Source organism: Mchenga conophoros, linkage group LG15 (assembly GCF_057382185.1).
Source record: "Mchenga conophoros isolate Kocher_MC1m ecotype Shallow Benthic linkage group LG15, M_conophoros_male_GT1.1, whole genome shotgun sequence".
Taxonomy (NCBI): Eukaryota; Metazoa; Chordata; class Actinopteri; order Cichliformes; family Cichlidae; genus Mchenga; species Mchenga conophoros.
In genome coordinates, this window is record NC_140540.1 from 3,333,440 (window position 1) to 3,353,348 (window position 19,909).

At 42.6% G+C, this 19,909-nt stretch overlaps 1 protein-coding gene across 1 annotated transcript; it reads left to right on the forward strand.

Annotated features, from left to right (window-relative positions):
- The first annotated feature begins 749 nt into the window (after positions 1-749).
- ism2b (isthmin 2b) lies at positions 750-11,317 on the forward strand. The gene is made up of 6 exons (XM_085247585.1): positions 750-1,407; positions 4,964-5,215; positions 6,043-6,370; positions 8,187-8,324; positions 8,445-8,513; positions 8,733-11,317. The coding sequence occupies exons 1-6, from the start codon at positions 1,297-1,299 to the stop codon at positions 9,248-9,250; spliced, it is 1,416 nt and encodes a 471-aa protein (XP_085103711.1). The 5' UTR covers positions 750-1,296; the 3' UTR covers positions 9,251-11,317.
- Positions 11,318-19,909: the final 8,592 nt, after the last annotated feature.

Below are 19,909 nucleotides of genomic sequence, written 5' to 3' on the forward strand. Positions count from 1 at the left end.
GTCATGCTTTGATCTTAAGTAAGGAGGACAAGTAAGAATACCCTCTGTCAGCATAAAGATGTCTAACTTCACATTTTATCTCTGAGATATCTCATTATTAGGACAAAAAGTGCAGTTTCTACATCTCAGTTTACCTATATAAAGATGTAGTAAATGAAATAAATCTGTCACTTTGGGCTTAAATTTGTAAGAAATGTGTAAAATTACAGAGAAGTCTGTGACCTCACTGCCCAGACTGTCCTGTAATTATAAAGAAAGTTTTTGTTAATTTCCTGGGAAATTTCCTATTTTTGTTTATTTTACCGTGGACACAGTAAAACTAGACATTTCTATGGTATCATTTAATTGCTTATCTGTTACTTCATCATTGTAGTATTAATGTGTGTGTCTTTATCAGGAGGATAAGCTGTAACATTTATGAAAATACAAAAAAAAACAATTATTGCCGGGCCTTATATTTGACACTCCTCCCCTAAGCCACTGGTATTCGAGATTGAAGATAATCTCTAACTTTTCCCAGTAACACGTGAGAGCATGTCCGCCTTGTGGCTTGCCGTCTGCAACGCAAACTAAACCTTACCATGTACCTCAGTGCCCAGCGCACCCACCCTCCGCACAGCTGTGAGCAATGAGCATCCTGCCCCCTCCTCCCTCAGCATCAACCCCCCTGAATGCGTGCGTAAAAGGAAAGTTTACCGAAACCGGTTGGCTGGGCGGTGCGCGCGCACACCCTCTCTAGAGCCGGTGGATGAACTTCAGCTGGATAATGGATGAACGCATCAGACAGACAGCTAGCAAAATGCACAGCGTACTATGAACTCCAGATGTCAATGTATTGGAAGTGAGCACCCGCCCACGACGAGTGAGTCACACTCTGAAGTAGCTGAATAAGTGAGCGACAGTGCGGACGGGGAGTTTCTGCGTGGGGTATTTAACTTCTTTCTGGTACTTAAAGCTCCTCCGTCCCGCGGTGTTTATGGAGAAGCGCAGCATCGAGCTCGAGCCGCCACACGGACTGACAGTTGCTGCGCGAGGCGCTGGTGTCAGGAATGGATAGCGCGCGGGATACCTGCGGACGCTCGTGCGCATCTTATTAAAGTTGCGACACTTCTTGATAGACGAGGCTGAAAACTTTTATTTGTCCTGAGCCAAAAGTCGGAGAGAAGAAAACGCGAAAAGGACACAAGCGTTTTTTGTGTTGTTGTTGTAAAGCTGTAATCTAACCTAAAACACACAGTGCACAGTGAAGCACTTTTACCGCCTTTAGGCTTCACGGGAAGCTTTGAAGTGGAGAAGATGAGTCAAGAGGTCCCGAGAAGATTTCAGATGCTGGTTGTGCTCTGGTCAATACTTCTTGTGAGTGTGGTGACAGGGTTACCTACCAGACGCAAGAATATTGCCCACAAAGTAAGTTCTCTTCTCCATTTTTTCCTTTTTCTTTTCCCTTTCTGTGTGTTGGCTTTTTTTGTGGCGTAGAGTTTAGCAACAAGTTAGAAAAAGCCATAGATCACACTTGCCACTGACAGGCAATTAGCTAATGCGTTGGAAGTTTTTGCTGATGGTTGTAAAATGTCTCCTGAGTCCTGTTCCTTTTATTACTACAATAGCTTATAAAATTGTACCAACATAATTTTAAAACTAGAGCACAATAAAATATCAGAAAGTTGGTGCTTAGCTTTAATTTCCCATTCAGCCTCTTGGTAATATAACTGCTTGGTGCAAATTATTTAAGTTATTCACTTTGTTTGCAACATTTAAAACTTATGTTGTGCATTTGTTTGTAATTTTGTTTGCTGAAATTTAAAAATCACAAACACCTTAATGAAATGTTCTCACCCTCTTTTTCCAGGCATTCTTTAATCAACTAAAGAATTTCCACATTAGAAATTTGTTGCCTTCTTTTGTTCCACTGCTCTCTCCATGTATAGTAAGGTTTGCCATCTCTGGGCATTCACTCTGCTAAATCCAAACTCTCTGCACACACGCACACACACACACACACACACTGTGCGGTGTGTCAAAGGGGAATGTTTGTGTTACACATGGACATATTTGGATATCAAAGTCTGCTTGTGTGTGTTTGTGTCAGGGTTCAGTTTTTGCCTTTGAACTCTCTCCTTCTTGTGTGGCCTCCCATGGATGCCCTATTGGGACTTTCTCTCTCTCTCATCATCTGCCTGATTGATGTCAAAGCAAAAAGACACAAGGAAGGACTCATTAGTGACAAGAAGAAAATAAAAATCTTACTGTGGCTGCTGTGACTGCTCATTTCATTCACCAAAAAGCCAAATGTTGGCGACTCTCTCTGCCTGTGACCCCCCTGCATGTGTGAGTGGTGGATGAAGAGGGGAGATTAGCAGAGGAAGACTGCGGGAGGAGGAGGACAAGCTCAGTATGGGTTAGGGTGCCCAGTAAGAAGATGCTTATGTAACCAGAGAAAGGGAAGCCTTAGGCATCTCTCACACTGGAGCTCAGGTCAAGTGTCATTCATCTGATTGTTTACGTTGGCTCTTTTTTGTGTTAATGTGGAATTTCCTGTTTTTGCCTTTACCCCCATGCCTCGGTGGAGAATAGAGGGAGGGGCGTTGTGTTGAAGTGGCCTATTTTCCAGATACTGGGACCTGTTTGCCCTCTTCTGCTTTGTACCCCCACTATACATACCAACTTCCACTACCTCACCCTGATTCTACCAGGCATGCATTTGTTGTCCTCTTTCCATTTACACAAAGATGGTGATCAAAGAGAGTCCATAGTTTATTGTTCTTCTGTAATGGTTTGGAAACAGCCAAGTGCAGGACCCTTTGATATCTGCGGGTGCATAAATCAGGGCTGCCATACTGCATACCCCCCTCCCCCAAACCCCAACCGGATCTTGTCCCTACCCCTCTACTCTGGCTCACCCCATCCAGTCTCCGGACCTCCTCTCCCTAACCTAAATGCGTGTCAGCAGCAGCAGTGACAGTAGCCCAACATTCAGTCTTTCCGGGCACTTAAAAGCAGGACGCTGCGGTTTGCCAAAAGGGTGTATTGTCAGGCTGTTTCAAGAAGAAAATCCAGTCCCCAGGCCAGAGCCGAGTACCCCCGGTGCATCATGCAGTGTCCCTGTTAAAACGCACTGCATGCCATCAGCCATGATGCCTTTGATCAGAGGAGCCCCACTACCAAGAGGAGGAGATCACGATCAGAGAGAATGAGGGGGAGGACGAAAGGAGGAGGAGAGTGATATACAGGGCGAAAGAATACAGGATCCAGATGTGTAACAGGACGAGATGAGGAGGGTGTGAAAGTATGCGGTCTCTTTCATGACTCTGGACTTGAGATTTTGTGTGTGTTTGGTTTGTGTAAGCCCGTTATGACCTGTATGGACTAAGGTCAGGTACGGGGATAAACGCAGCAACGTGGGGGTGAATTTTTACCAGTGAAATCTTATATCAGACATGAGATGTAATGTTGAAGATGGTGAATCATTAGATCTGTGTGGGGGGTGTTGCGTGTTGGGGGCACAGCAAGTTGGCGGTCTTCTTTGGCTGACTATGTATTGTAAAGTATAAAATGTTCAGTAAAAATCACATTAAATGTTCATCTAAAAATTCTAAAATCCAGTAAACATAACTGTTTTACATTAGTAATATAAATACAACTGTAATGTTACTCACCGCTACTTATATTCTTACAATTAATGTTAAAATTCTTGCTTAAAAAATGTGCACCATCGCTATTTTCAGTCAACTTTTGTTGTCATTTCTTGTAAGAAAAGTGGCAAATAGTGCAAAGAAAACACCTAAATGTTTCCAGAAAAAAGTATCTGTTTGTCACCACCAGCTTACACATATTTGAGGAGGGCTCACCTTTATCCATCATTTATCATCCCCGACAGGCACCGCCTCCTAACCAGCTTTGTGTGTTCACATTCTTGGATTTGACTGACTACATAAGTTCTTTATGGGATGATCACAGGCGGTCCCTGAAAAGTCTGCCCTGTTCTCGAGGCCATAACCATAAATCATGAACTGACTGGTCATTCATTAAAGCGTTTCTTCTGCTCTTTAGCCCACCGACTGCCACTGTTGTGCTGAGCGTACCACAAACTGGCACAGGTCCAATCTGAAATTCTTGTCAAATCATATGTTTGGGCCAGTTAGCTCTTTCACAGGATGACAAAAACATGAACGAATGGCAGACAAGGGTTCATTAGGGGTTTTTGTTTTTTTCCTCTTTACCAGTGACTGTCATGAAACAGTCATGTGTCCTATTAGATTTAAAACAGACTAAGCAAAAAACAGCATCTCATTTTAGAGACTGCATTCTACATTTGGTACATGTTTCCGCAACTACCCACTATTATAATGTCACCTCTAATCACCATTAATCTCGGAGATCAGCGATTCTTCCTGCCGGCCTTCCTTCTCAGTAACTGTAAAACCTGAAAGGTCAAATTAAGCAGTGGCAGTAGCGGCGGCAGCACAGCAGGTTCAGACACACTCGCATCAGCCCAGGGGTCCCACGCCTCCCAGGCCCTCTCATTAAAGCTAAAAGCGGATCTCTCTCTGGCACAGGACCCTCTTTGTCCACGGCCTGGATGGCATGACTGTTGTGGGAAAAAAAAAAAAGAAAACGAACCGAAGGCTGGGTGATGACTTGGCTGGTTAGTGGATGCCCAGGGGCCTTTTGGAATTGCTTACCAAGCTGCAAAGCGGTGGATGGTGTAAAGGCTTTCTTCCTGAAAACTGAACACTAATTGTTTTTAGACCCTTCAGTAAGCCACTATTAATAATAGATCTTTCTTTCTGCAACCAGCCCTTAAGCAGCACACACTGGTGGTGTCTGCAAACTTTGTCACCTTGCAAGCAGAATCGCACCTTAAGAGTTTTTCTGTCAAGTGTTCTTTTGGTTAGTTTCTTAAATTATTCCAGTAGATAACTTGTGCTCACTGTAACCTGCATTTACCTGTTCTTTCCGTCAGGCTCATGGCCAGTCAATTCATAGTGGTGGTGTCCAGTTTGCCTCTGAGGCTTTGGAGCAGCAGAACCAGGTTCAGAGTCTGCTGCCTGAGCCCCACAGCCACCAGAGGAGGTGGTCTCACCCCCAGCACCGCTCCCTTGGTGTTCTTCCACAACCTGAGCCTGAGGAGGAGACCAAACCTTTTATACTGGATCTGAAGAACTTTCCAGACCTGGCCAAAGCTGACATTAACTCACAGAACCCCAACATACAGGTTAGTAGGGACAAGGGAGTCACGTGATATTACCTCTGTGTTATATGTCTAGAGGCTAAAAGGAAACCCTTTAATGTCTACAACAAACAGATGAAGACACAGATTTAGTCTTTTCTATGATCTCTGCAGGCACTTATCTTCTCCTGTTTGGTCAGAGTATTCAGAATGCGAGACATAGTTTTACCAATCTGCTGTACATCAATATAAGTACAGAGACATTTGATTTCCGAGGAGATTTTATGTAACATAGACCTACAAGACCTACCCTAGGCCGAGGATAACAGCAAGAATATACCCAGCTATACTGAAATGACCATAGTACTCGATCGTCAAGCTACTTTCTAACTATTCATTTTACAACAATTACAGAAACATAGCTTTTCTCTTTAGTCTCACTGCTGTCTGGTCTTTACATCAGCTGAAGTGGGCCCTTGGAAGTACTGTGAATCTGGGATGAGTCATATCGAGGTAATGAGAGGTAGTTATCCAGAATAAAGGTTCGCATTCTCTCCCTGAGAGGATCGTTTAGTTGACTGAGTGCTCATGCTTACGTCTGACTGGCTTACTTAGATCCGGAGAGCGGGTTTCCTGACTAAAATACCCTTCCAAGGATTTGACATGGTTGATTTCTTAAGAAGAGTTGTAAGTCAAGCACTAAAGCTGCAAAAAGTATATGCTGTACTTTTTCATAACCGCAAAGCAGATTTATTGTAGCGATATTGAACATTTCAGATGGATAATATTTGATTATCTTTCATTGACTCCAAATAATTCATTTAAGCGTTGTTCATGCTGTGATATCAGTGACACTCTCTTATTTTACTCAGGTGACCATTGAAGTAGTCGATGATCCTCAAATGGAAGTGGAGATGGACCTTGCCAAGGAAAAAGATTGGCTACCTTCCTCTTCCTCCTCCCCCTCATCCACAGTAGATTTGCTCGGAGGCAAGAAGCTTTTCTGGCCCCTGTTTTGGAGTTACACCGATTCCAGCGAGGACAGCAACAGCCGGTCGGGCATGGAGGAAACTGGCGAAGAAGAGGAGGAGGAAGATTACTCTTTGGATTACGGTAGTGAGGAGCCCTTACCCAGCGGAGTAGGCGGGGACTGGGATACTCACTGGAACGAAGGCTGGGATCCAATACAGAGTTACTATGGTAGGTTTTGCAAAGTGGTGCACTCTCTGTGTGTAACTAAGGCCGTATAAACACAACTGTTTCTGTTTCCCAAAGGAAAAAAAGGCTTAAAAATGAACCTTTGGACACTAAATAGCTCAGTAAATCATATTGAAAGCGATGAAGATGGTCCTGAAGTAGAGCTGGAGAAAGAAGTGTAGCTTAGAAAGACTGCATGTTAACTGTAGTCACAGAGATCCAAACAATGCTAGCAAGTGAGGCTGCATGAGCACTTGAATATGAGGACATTGTGGGTTATGGGTACTTTGAAGTTGACACTGGTTGTGCTGGTCGCAGAGGCCTGCCTTTTGAAGATGGGTCTGATGCTTTTGCTAATGGCAGCGTGAGGCCGGCACTGTTCCCTGGGACAAAACAGCCCTCTGCTTGTAGACAATTAGAGGGCAGATTGGGAACAGAGAATGACAGCGGCCATTTGTCCGGCCCTTTCATCTTTCCCTGGGACCCCTCGGGCCCCCCTCAGACCCTGATGGTCCTCAGTACCCTCGGCGGCTTGGCCTTTTGAGCGAGTTCAAGAATTTCGGGGTGCTTTAAAGGATCCACATAACTAGTGTTGTGTCTCAGCTTGCACAGACAATTTGTTCAGTTGTAAAAATAGTAAATAGTGCGAGATGAGAAGAGGTCAGATTTGTACAGTGAATGAAAAGCAAATTAATTCAGTGCACAGCCATAGACTCACCACAGCATGAAAGTTTTAGTCGTCAAAGGTTTTCCCATAGATACAAATTTGTGCACAATTAATCTATTTGTGTTTTTGAACAGTTATGAAGGTTGACGCTGCACAAAACTCCTCTGTTTTATTGTAATGCAGTAACAGGTGCTTAAAACTAGGTTTTACTGTAACGCTTTTCCTCTGTCCTTTATATCGGTATATAGGCTCCATCTGTTTAACTGTTGTGCGTATAGACGAGCGAGCAAAGGCAACAATGCCTATAAAGTGGTCACATCTAAAGGCTTGGTGAACATAAATCAAGGATGTCTGCCTTAGCTTCTTCTATAATTAAGACTCTCCTGAGACCTCATTCCTGTATGGCCACATGGCGAGTTGGCAGCGCCCACGAAGTAAAATTGGGTGCTCGCTACACCCAAGCTGGTATTTCTGCACCCACCTCGCCTTTAATCAAGAATGACTTGTTTTCAGTGTTATTAACACCACAAGGAAGCATGGCGCGGAGGCGGACAGCCACAGCACAGCTTTTCTCTCTTTAATTTTACTGAAGCCTTCTTAAAAAGAACACGGGTTTGCATGGGAAAGGTTAGACCAGGAGAAAATTGGGCTGAGGCAGTCAGGAAAGTTTGAAAGCTCATTTTGGATTTTTTAGCCTGTCGAAGTGCGTGTTTAGTTCATAGCAACACAAAACGGTGTTATTGTATTTTGCCGGTTCTTCCTCTTGTGCTTGTAATTATTTATCAACACTTCGAAGCTGCTTCCAATTAGCTCCACCTATTACAAAAGGAAGGTGCAGAGCTGCTATTCTAATCTTCTCATCACCTCTCGTAATCTCTACGACACTTTTCCCATTGTGTAAATTCTCTTGTGCTTTAATCTTAATAGGCTTTTTCTTGTTTGTGTGGAATAGGTTTTGATCAGTAGGAAATGAGTTCACAGAAAATGCTTACATTTTCAGTCTCTGATTCGCTGATGAAAGCCACAAGGCTGAAACACGTTTGCATGTTTGTGTGCGTAAGAGCAAATAAATGTCTGAAGTTAAAATCTGTTAAGCACTACTTGTGTACCTTTGGGTTCCTGACACTGATGTTTACATTTTCTCTTCCACAGAGAAAGACATAGATGATTGGACACCCTGGTCTCCCTGTTCAGTGACATGTGGACATGGTGAGAGGAAGAGGACCAAGTCCTGTGGGTACTCCTGTACTCTGACAGAAGCTTCTAAATGTGACCTGGAGCCCTGCCCGGGTAATATTTTACTTCCAAGCATATTTTACTTTAACACGTGCATTAAATATTCAGATTTTTATTCTGATTTGCAGGGCTTTTTTTTTTCACTAATCGGCTAATCTATCCCTCTCTATGTAGGTGATGTCAACACTGTGGTAGAGCCTTTCCCTTTCGAAATGGAAAATGGCACAGAGCCTTTTGGAACAGGTGAGTGTTTATTCGGGAAGTTTTCCATAACCGTAAAAAAGGTTTCTCAATCAGATATATACTGGAACTGGATCTAGATTAGGCTTACTCAGTAGTGTAAAGCAGATGTATACAGATGCAAGTATAGGATTCAGACTTGACTCCATGGTGTCTGTTCATCTGTTCATGCTCTCAGCAGTGGCAGAGATTAATGCAGTGTTGCTGTCTTCTTTCCAACAGATGTAGACAGCTGTGAGAAATGGCTCAATTGTAAGAGCGAGTTCCTGCAGAGGTACCTCCATCAGGTTTTGTCTGAGCTGCCCAACTGCCCCTGCTCCTACCCTTTCGAAGCCGCGTACACTGTGGTCAGTGTCTATGATGACGCTCACGGACGGCCGTTCCGCTGGCACGATGCCAGCGGCTCCAAGGAGCGCCTGGACATCTACAAGCCTTCAGCGCGCAGCTGCATCCGCTCGGCACTGTCCAGTGACTCGACTACCCTTGCGGCACAGCACTGTTGTTACGACGACCGCGGGAGGCTGATCACACGAGGAAAAGGCGCAGGCACGCCGAACCTGATTAGCACCGAGTTTTCGCCCGAGCTGCACTTCAAAGTGGATGTGCTGCCTTGGATTCTGTGCAAGGGAGACTGGAGTCGCTTCCATGCGGTGCGACCACCCAACAATGGACTGAGTTGCCCAGAAAACCCCCACGAGGACGTGTTCATGAATGAACTCGAAGAGGCCAGGGAGTACTGAAGGACCACAGCCAAAACTACCACTTCACTCAGAGAGTCAGAGGGCCCAATCCTAATTTGAGGGGAGGTAGCCTACCTTAAAAGTCATGAAATATTACATCAAAGCCACCTATAAATAATTAAATAGACATGACTTGAAGGAAATTTACAGGTTAGGAGTTTTGCGGAGGTTTAGGAATATTGGTGAAGTCTGGTTTCCTCAAGTTAGGATTTGGCACATTATCCTTATATCGGCCTCAACCAAGCTGAACTAAAACAAAAAATACATTGTTGTCTCATCACTTGCCAACCTGTTACACATCTGGCATGACACCAAGCTCTTTCTCTTTATATCCAGTACTCTCTCCTGGGTGTGTGTAAGCATGATGTCTGCCTACTGGCTTTTTTGATGCTATCTTTGAGCGCTTGTGATTGACAACACCAACATTAAGGAAACATCCTGATCATGCTTATTGTAGATTTTACATGAGGAAATATAATGAATATGAGCTTGATTGATTGATGGAACAAGCACATGGCTTGGACAGTCCAGGTGATAACTAACTATGCTGCTACAGTATAAAATCCTTCAGGTTTTACAAAGGCATTATAAAGTGGAACAAGACATTAGTTTCACAGGACACATTCATTCAGCCAGTCCTCTGAGTTACTTAACTGAAGTAGGAGGTTATTGAGAAATTTGAGGTCTCAGCCAGACAACTAAGCTAAAAGGATTTGGAACATTCATTTGCAAGTGCTTAGTTTGCTAGAGAGAATGATGCTATTAGTCTTCAGGTAGAGACTATAAAAGAACAGAACATTTGATTTCAAATGCTATTTCACACCGATTGATTTCAAGTGTTTCCACACATTTTCTTTCATTGCCAGGAAGTATATGTGATCTGGGTGCCAAAGAGCTAAAACAGAAGTCTGACTGTTGGTGCCTGTGTAAATCCCACCTCCGTATCTCCACGCAATGTGGGGAAAACATTACGTTCTTTTAGATTGTGTCTCTGCTATCTTCTCAGGGGGGGACTAGCTGACCATCACAACAAATTTGCTCATTTACCTCGACAGCGGAGCACTATTGGATCTTGTACAGTCTTGTGGGTAAAGATTAGTAGAGGAGTGTTGGGTGTGTAATCAATAATTGCTGAACAGATGATGCTTTAGTGCAGTTGGAGTCCTTTGATCCCTGTTGTTGATGAATTGTGTGGTTTGTTGTTTAAGGTCTTTGAGTTTATGTACAGTGCTTGATTGGATAGAAAGGACATCGCTTCTCAAATAAACATCCCTGAGAGGTCATTCAGGTAGCGACCCATAAACAGGCTGACGCAGGATACTGGTAATAGTCTCTTACCGTTATATGGTGTGTGTTCAAGTGTGTGGCTTAAGAGTGTTAAGTGTGGCTCGTGAGATTGATCAAGCGACTGTTTAACCGCTCTCAGAATATATTTTGGCTTTGTAGCTACAGAGGTTTTTAAACACTGCACATCACTTAAACAATCCTCACTCCTATAACAGCCTATCAAATGACCTCGTGTGCCACTTGTCCTTTCTATCCAGTCTAATTCTATGGATGTCTGCTCCAAACCTTTATCTTTTCAGGAAGTCTGCATCCAGATGCATTTTTGCAATCATGCATTTGCATTTTGGTATCACCAATTCTAAAGAAAAGGCACTTTACTTTTGCCATTTGTTGATGAGAGTGTTATTGTGAAGGGAAACTCGCCAGAAATGCTGCATTGTTATATGAAGGTGCATATATACGTATAACTGTTCTGTTGAGAAAAGCATGACCTTTTTGTGACTTCTGAATCTAGTATTACATATATGGTGTTGTACAGTATTTATTTGTCTGTTCTTGTTTTTTAAGTTTGCTGAAGCTTTGAAATGACTCTACTCTCATCATGGTGCACTAGTAAGACTGAATAATGAAGGCACCCATTAACTAAAGGGAAACCTCCTGCCTCATATCACTACATGAAACAACAACAGGTGTCTGTGTTTTATTCTGTTCTACTGCAGTACTCTATAAATATGTTGCAATTATACTGAAGAAATATATATATAAAGACCTTGCATTCATCATCTGACTCTTGTGGTGTTTCTTTTTCCACTCTTTAGGTACTGTGTAGTAGAGCCAAGCTGAATGCTTTAAAAACATGAGCAGCCTGAGACTGCACGCCTCCGCCAAGGCTGAAATTTCCCTCAACAACATGCATGAATTGAATCCCTGTATCCAGACAGTCATGTGGATCTGGATCAGCTTGTGATATAGCAATATAAAGAGGATGTCTGTCACTTCTAGTCATTTCTATTCCATATGCATTTGGAAAGAAATGATTCTGAATGTGCAGTTTTTTCCTATCTAGCAATGGTAAACAATCCTTTAAAAAATTCCTGGATGCTAATCCAGATCCGTACTGACACTTCTAGGGGCGCCAAGGCCTACGAGGGGGACTTGAACCCAACAAACTGAATGTGAGGAGAACAGTATGTAAGAGTTCAACAATATGTTACTAATGCCTGGAGTGGATACAGTTTTATATCTAAAATTAAGAAAAAGAAAAAAAAAAACTACCGGTATGTAGGTTACAGGCTTAGTCCAAAACATGTGAAGGATACACTCACCCAACAACTTTATTAGGTACACCTTGCTGGTAGTGGACCCCCTTTTCCCTTCAGATCTACCTTCATTCTTTGCGACAAAGACGCAACAACGTCCTTGACACATTCCTCAAAGACTTTGGTCTATAGTGCCATAACAGCATCGCAGAGGTGCTGCAGATTTGAAATCTACAGCCAAGAATCCCCCCCACACACACACACATTACACCACCACTGGAGAGGCAAGATCGATCCATGCTTAAATTCTGATGCTACCATCTGAATATCTCAGCAGAAAATCAAGACTCATCACACTATTCTTCCAGTCATTTATTGCCCAATTTTGGTGAGCCTATGTGAGCTCAGTTTCTCATTCTTAGTTCAGGGAAGACACTTGGTGTGGTCCAATCTGCTCCAAGGTTCGACACATTGTGTGTTCAGACATGCTCTTCTGCATACCTTGGTAGCAGAGGTTCCCAAAGTGTGGGAGGGGGGCGTGGTATGAAAAGAAAAGAAAAAAAAAAGAGCGCTCGGACACTGCTAGCATAATGGACAGGTTTTTGACGTCACACACAAACGCAAAGCAGGAGATGAAGCATCGCCAAATATGTTTCCAAACCAACTTCCTTCCAAGCCAAAGACTAGAAAATATGGTGAAGCATATCTTCCCTTTGGCTTCACCTGCACGGGTGCGAACATTTTTCTTGTAATACAAAGGGGGGCCTAGCAAAAAAAGTTTGGGAACCACAGCCTTGGTAGTAACATTTGGTCATTTGACTTACTGTTACCTTCTGTCCTCCTGTGACCTCTGGCATCAACAAGACATTTTCACCCAGAAAACTGATGCCCACTGGATATTTTGGAGGGGACCATTGTGTGGAAACCCTAGAGATGATTGTGTGGAGAAATCACTGCATATCAACAGTTTGTGAAACAGACCAACCCACTTGTCACCAGCAACCATGTCAGTTGAATCATTTTTCTTTCCCACTCTGATGCTGAGTTTTAACTTCAGCAGGTCACCTTGACCTAAATGCATCGAGTTGCTGCAACGTGACTGGCTCATAAGATATCTGCATTCCCCAGCAGTTAAACAGATATAGATAATGAACTGGGCAGCGACTGGGCACTATATTTGATTTGGACCCAATTTCCCCAACTCCGTCACCAAGTACATACTGAGTGAGGCACCTTGCTAGCATGTTAGCAAAGAGTCACTGCTTGCACCATCACAGTCCAACATTTCATCAGCCTACTCTGTTGATTGTGTTTGCTTCTTCTCAGTGTAACAGTGGTCTGCCTCAAGACTTGACTTCATGTCTACAAGTCAAAAGTCATACTAACATTTTCTCTAAGACTTCCAAACAATCAGCCACAGCTTCATCGAGCCACGCATGGGTCACGATTTACAAACATGTTATAGCTGTCCTAGTTGTGATTCACGAGGGTGAGGCATAATTCACGAATCTAATTTATCAATTGTGGTTTGGGCCCAAAGTTGAAAGACTTTACAAGACAGAGAGAGAAAGATCTTGATGGTGGTTTTTGGCTAGAAAATCCTTTAAACTGATGTTCCAGAAAGTGGGTAAATAGTGTGGTACTTATATAGCACTTTTCCGCTTTATTTGAGCACACAGAGCATTTTCTTACTAGAAAAGTTCACCATTTACACTCAATCAAATGCATCTGGGGGCATCTCGTATATCATGCCCAAGGATTCTTCACCTTGCAGACAGGAGGAGCTGGCATTCGAACCTTCAACTGTTCAACTAGTGGACAACCTGCTCAAACTCCTGAGCCACAGCCTCCTGAAGTTGGATGTCAGCAAAAGACATCAGACTGTGGAGAGGCTCTACTCAACCACACTAAGTGCATACAATGAGCTAGTTTTCTGATTAACCAATTAGAAAAATATACCTGCTTAAACACATGAATTTAACCTCTTAAGCCATTGCATGCCTTAGCTGACAGCCGCCATCAATGTCAGCCATCTCTGCTGTGGCCTAGGTTGACCTACTCGTACCATAACATTGTCTGAGGCTATACTCTTTCCAGAGGATTAAATAACATTGAGATTAAAAGTTTAAAGGTCAGGCTAATGCAAATCCATAGGCTTAGGCAAGCCAAATACTCCTTTCAGATCCCCTAATTCCTGTAGGTCATGTTGGCTAACCTTCATTTACTGCCCACATTCACCCAAGAAACAAAAGAATATTGGTTTAAAAGTGGGCCCCCATTGCAGAAAGATTTACTGTCATGTCTACATGCTTTAGAAAAACATATAAAAATCAGTCTCCATCTCCATGGAGAGTATCTACTTAGAGTTTGGTAGATCTACTATGGTCGTCCAGTGATTCCTAAGTTGACTACAGATGAGTGCTGTGTGGAGGGAAGCCAGACACATGTTGACCACATTGCTCCCACAGAATAACAGATAAATAACCGCAGATGTGTAGACAGAGGAGAAAGCAGGGAGAGGGAAACAGAGAGGGAAAGGGAACATAAAAGGGAGGGGAGGTTTCAAAGCTTTGTAGCTGAAAGATGTTGTCTGGAATATTGAATGAAGCAGGAGTTTTTTCTGGGCAGATGCGTTTAAAACTGGGTGAATACACTTCACAGCTTATGGAGAGCATGTGGATCATGTCACAGAGGGAGTGTGCTGTGGTTGCACAGAAGTTCAAGCTGACAAAAATCATTGTTTTTCAAATTAGGGCGATTGATTTTACGCACGAAATGTGAGAAGACCGGACCGGCGTGGAGGATTCTGGATACGCTCTTTGCCGTGCACTCTAATTTTAGGCCGTGAACGTGTGTGTGTGTGTTATGTGATTCATTCCTTTAGTTATAGCGCTGGTGGCCCAGGCCTGGTGCCAGCCCTCGGTGGTTACAGATCTGTTTACTTTTGCAGGCTGGCAGGAACATGAGATTTCCTCTGGGTGTGCTGCGGCTGGTCGACCTGCAAACAGCACGGTCCTTCAAGTGCCTCGCTGCTCCTGTTACAGGCAGCCTCATCCCCAGCTCTCCCGCCGATCGCTTGTGACGTGGGTAACTCCACACAAACAAACATATATTCACCGAGACAGAAAAGGGTTCAGTAAGGTCGAGTAAAGCGGTCGTTACGGACGTGCTCACAAACCTAATTAAACGCTAATTCACATATGCATGTCTGCACACACGAACAGATCCATACACATGCCTCAGCAGCTCTACCTATGCGACTTGGAGAATACCAAAGGATCAGTGGAACTGATGGATTATCTGCAGGCCTGAATTATCCCATTCCTTGACCAGCTTGACACAGAGGAAGGCCTTGTTCTCAGGTGGTCAACAAAACTAATCTGAAAATGGAGCCTCTATCCCAGGGAGAGTCTGAAAAAAGAGGAGCTGTGGGATACAAGTGGCACTTCACACAATTTGTACTTCCACTCTTACAGACTGAAAACCCTGCAAATATAAAACTACTTAAGCACAAATGTACTTGAAGCTAAATGCTAACACCAGCAGGCCGAATTAATGGCAATTGCATGTTGTCAACAGTGACTGGTTGACTCATTTGCCAGCTTCATTTTGCATGTTGGAACACCATATTCAAAAAATCATAAAATCCAAAGAATTGGCATTTATAATAAAGCCTTTTTAAAATGTATAAATGTTAATAATCGCTGCATGTGTGATGATGCTTGTGAAAGGTTTTGTTGAGGTTAGCCCATCCGTTAAGGACGAGGATACACTACGATTGTTACAGTGAAATGGGAAGGCGGAGCGTGCTAGCTAGCTTGATTTGCAGACTACAAAAATACTAGATGTCAAGAAAACTTTCTAGATGCAAGAATAACCACAGAAAACTAAGGAGTCACCAGTTTGCAGACAGAGTGACTCACAGTGACTCGGAAAGTGACATTCTTTGTCAAGAATGTTGTTGGTGAAATTACCCATAGGTATGCTTACAGTATGACAAATATGCCTTTCAAAGTTGTTGTATTTGCCATTTTAACCATACACAGCATTAGAGAGGGATTTAGTTACCATGGCATCACCAGTTGGTTCTCAGGTCACATTTTGATGAGGTGACACCAATGACATGTGAAGCTACAAGTTCACTGGCGTGTTGTTCCTCATCTCTGATGCCTAGAATACCCCAATTTTACAAAATAAACTTCATGTTTTGTGCAGTATGACCCAAAATGAGGGCATGAACTCCTCAGTAAAGTGGTTACAGATGTCTTTGCAGAGGGCTGTTTGCCTGTAGATACTATAGGACTGTAGGTCTTTTTGCAACCACCCCTGGTGGCCTGTAAAAAGAATGGTTTAAGTCACTTTCATGCTGGCTTCACGTGTCAGACCCAGAAGCTAAGTCTGTGTTTTATGTGAATTAATTTAATATGAAAGGCAACAGGACAAGAGGCCTCAAGTGGCCGCTAAAGCAAATGCAGTTTTCAGCATTGGTTTGGCTTGATAACAATATCGTGGTGATTGGGGAAAAATAATTAGGTGATCCTCTAGGCATAATATAATCCTGTCACAAGTTAAATTGCAATCAATACGTACGATTTTAAAAGGTATCTGCACGACAGTTTTTCAAAGAGATGAACCTAAATACGCCCGGTCAAATTTTCACAAGGACATATCCAGTTATTACTGATGTATTTCAGCTGAAAACAAACAACCCTCGCTGTCACATTCCAGCTTAAGAGATTAAAAAAACTGGGTTCGGCGTGCATTTACATGAACAATCTCAAGTTTGGGATACTTGTCCTTCCCTCTTTAGTATTTTCATGCTTTTCATCTCTCTCGCAAACCAAGGACTGATAACATTTTCAAGTAAGAATAATATTCGGCATGATAATCCCAACACTGGACATCAATATCCTCAGAGCAGTCTGAATAGCTGACATTCTTTGGATGAACCAGACTCTACAAACTTTTGTTTGTTTACTCATGTCCAGTGGGAGTCTTAATTTTCTCTCTGTTGATAATATAATCAAAAGAACAGCCAACACAATACCTTTGGACATGAGAGGGGCCTGCAGATCCAGTAGTGCTGAGGCGGCAGCCAGCCAGCCATAACAACATCAAACGGCCCCCAGCCTCCAGCGTTTACACAGAGCCAAGATCCTGGACCAAAATATGATTGCTTGTTCTTTTTAAGATAAGAATGCAGACAAGCTTGAAGGTTATTGCGAACAATATGCACAGGTATGAAGCGGCCGTAGCAGTAAAAGTGGCTGGATCGTATCAAACAAATAGAAAGAAAGTGGTATTTAAGGTCAGATGAGGATTATTGGATTCCTTAGATCAGAATTGCGATCTTGTCTTGCAGGAAATGTTGGAAACAAAAAACAGACGGCATTCTCGTTTAAATGTTTGATTTAAAAAAAAGTATGTTTTAAAGTAGAAACCATTACAGTGTTTTCTAGCCAGTCTATGTATGTCGTACTTTAGTTCTCTAAAGAAAAAGGCCAGAAAGAATGGTGGGAATTATTTTGGAAGCTGTCATTGAGCACCATCTGCTGGTCATCATTTGTAAGTACACAGGCCTTATTAATTCAGCCTGAACTGCAGCAGTCCTGGATATAACGCTTTGTTTGTAGCCTACTAAATGACCTAATATTTGAAAGAATAAAGAGAATTTTTTAAAAGCTATTTATGTTTTATTTAATTATTATTTTATTATTTATAAAATAATAATAATAATATTTTCTATTATTATTTTATTATTTATTTTTATCATTTTAGGACTTTGTTTGGTATTTATGAAATCGAGCCATGTGAATAAGAATGGTTTAGAGTTCTCTAAAATCCAAGTAAATCCTTCCATAGGAAGGAACCTCCAGGTTAGACTGTAGTAATTCTCTTTACTTTGGTCTCCAAGCCGTCGCTCTTCATAGGCTACAGCTTGTTCCGAATGCTGCGGCTCACCTTCTTACTGGAGCTAGAAAATTAGATTCTATCACTCCAGCTCTTGTTGATTCACATTGGTTAAATATCGCATTGAGTTTAAGATTTTGCTAGTCACTTTTAAAATTCTGAATAATATTGCGCCCAGTTATCTCACTGATCTCCTCAATCTGTACTCTCCTTGCCGAGCGTTAAGATCATCAGGTCAATTACTCCTGGCCCAACCTAAGTTTAGGCTGAAGACCAGACGCGATCATGCCTTTGCTTCAGCTGCACCTAACCTTTGGATGTTCGATACCTATTTTACTTAACTCTTCTGGTCTATTAGTGCCTCCTTTCCGTCTGTGCTGGTGCTAGTGCCCAATCTGTACTTTCTTAATTGATTTATGTTGATTTTCTGTATTATTGTGAAGCACTTTGGTGTGCCTTTGTGTTTTTAAATGTGCTATATAATAAAACTGTATTGTATTGTATAGGAATTAAGAGGGTAAATATCAGCCATGTGGTGCCAATTAAATGCACCCGTATAAAAGTAGAGGTTTTGCTGGACTGGAGCACTCAGGTAACAAAATGACAAAATCTTCAGACTGTGCAATTCTCAGAGAAGGAAAGAAAGAACGCCATAAGGTGCCATAGCTTAGGTTTTTAAGTTGCATCTTAACAAACAACAAGACTTGAAAAAAATATACAAATGAGGCCAATGTGGAGATGTTTTGTCATTAATGCAGGGCACCACGTCTGGTGAAAACCAAAGACAGCATATCTGCAGAAACACCGTGGTGGAGGGGTGATGATTTGGGTTTGGTTTGAGCCCTGCAACCACTGATTCAACCATGAACTCTGTATACTAAAGTATTCTAGAGTCTAATGTGAGGCCAATTTGTCTGTAAGATGACGGTTGGCTGAAACTGGGTCATACAGCAGAACACCAACCTCAAGCACAGCAGCAAATCTTCAACAGAATGGCTGAAAAAGGATTAAGGTGATGCAGTGGCCCAAAGTCCAGACCTCAATCTGACTGAAAAACCTTGGCAGGGCTTTAAAAGAACCTGAGTGAACTGAAGTAACATACAGAAAACAATAACTTAAAGTTATGCTACAAGCTACAGAATCACAGGGAGTACTTAGCTGCACAGAGTCCAGCCTGAAAGCTTTCTTTCTGACAGGAGTCCATATAAGAAAACATTTTAATATCATGACAGGGAGATGAAAAAGTCATATCTATGAAGCTTAAACCACTAAATGAAATTAAAAATAAAATAATTTAAACAAATAAAATGTATTTTGCGGCTAAATGTTTTAGCTTACAGTCGGCAGGTGATGTATATAAACTGCTGGCCTGTTCTAGAAATCACATTTCACTTAAATATTTTTGAAATAAGTGACCTAAAAAAAGATCCACGTAAATCAGAAACCATAGCGTATTAAACCGCCTTGGATTTTCACACTGGTGAATTCACCCAGCACACTGTTACTAAAAAGCAATCAACAACTCGGCTTAGCATGTCAAAATAATCCCACAGTGTGCGTATATATCACCACCCACGTCTGGAGATAGTAATCATGGATCTCCTCTTCTAGCTTTGTGTCAGCCTAATCACATGGATCGCAATACTGGGTCCTATAAATAGGATGCTGCACAGGCTCATGCTGCTGGGACTGAGAGAGAAGAAATCAGTTTAGGAGAGTTAAAGTAACAGTTTATACGCTCACTTAGTCACAGCCTTTCAGCCCGCTTAAGCACCGCGCAGCGTGCTTAATGCTCAGCCAGCACATTTACACGAGCGAACATAAGTGCGCATTTGAGTCACAATGCCCATTCGCATCACTCAGCGCGTCGCTTCTGTACGCGTGTCTTCATCACATCTACGTGAGATTCTGTGCTGACTCAAGCAATTACCCGGCGCTCCTGGAAATGAGTGTAATCGCATGAACCGAGAGAGTATTTCCCGCTTCGCCAGCAGAGGGGAAAAGGCAGGCGGGATCTGATGTGTGAAGCACATCTATCTCTGTAATAAGCACAAAATTGATCCTGTTTTATGTTTCGAAGGAATTCCCTGCCGTTCCCCCATTTACAGTTTGTTTTAAAAGTTGTGATGAGTCAAAACTGCATCTGCGTCACATCGTGCGCTGAAGTTTACAGGGCGCGGTGCCACACAAGCCTGCTCCTGCT

Bases quoted from the DNA above. Each gene is read 5' to 3' on its own strand.
- ism2b (XM_085247585.1), top strand. From the start codon at position 1,297: ATGAGTCAAGAGGTCCCGAGAAGATTTCAGATGCTGGTTGTGCTCTGG. The intron at 1,408-4,963 runs GTAAGTTCTCTT...TCTTTCCGTCAG, and splicing joins GCAAGAATATTGCCCACAAA to GCTCATGGCCAGTCAATTCA. The intron at 8,514-8,732 runs GTGAGTGTTTAT...TCTTTCCAACAG, and splicing joins CACAGAGCCTTTTGGAACAG to ATGTAGACAGCTGTGAGAAA.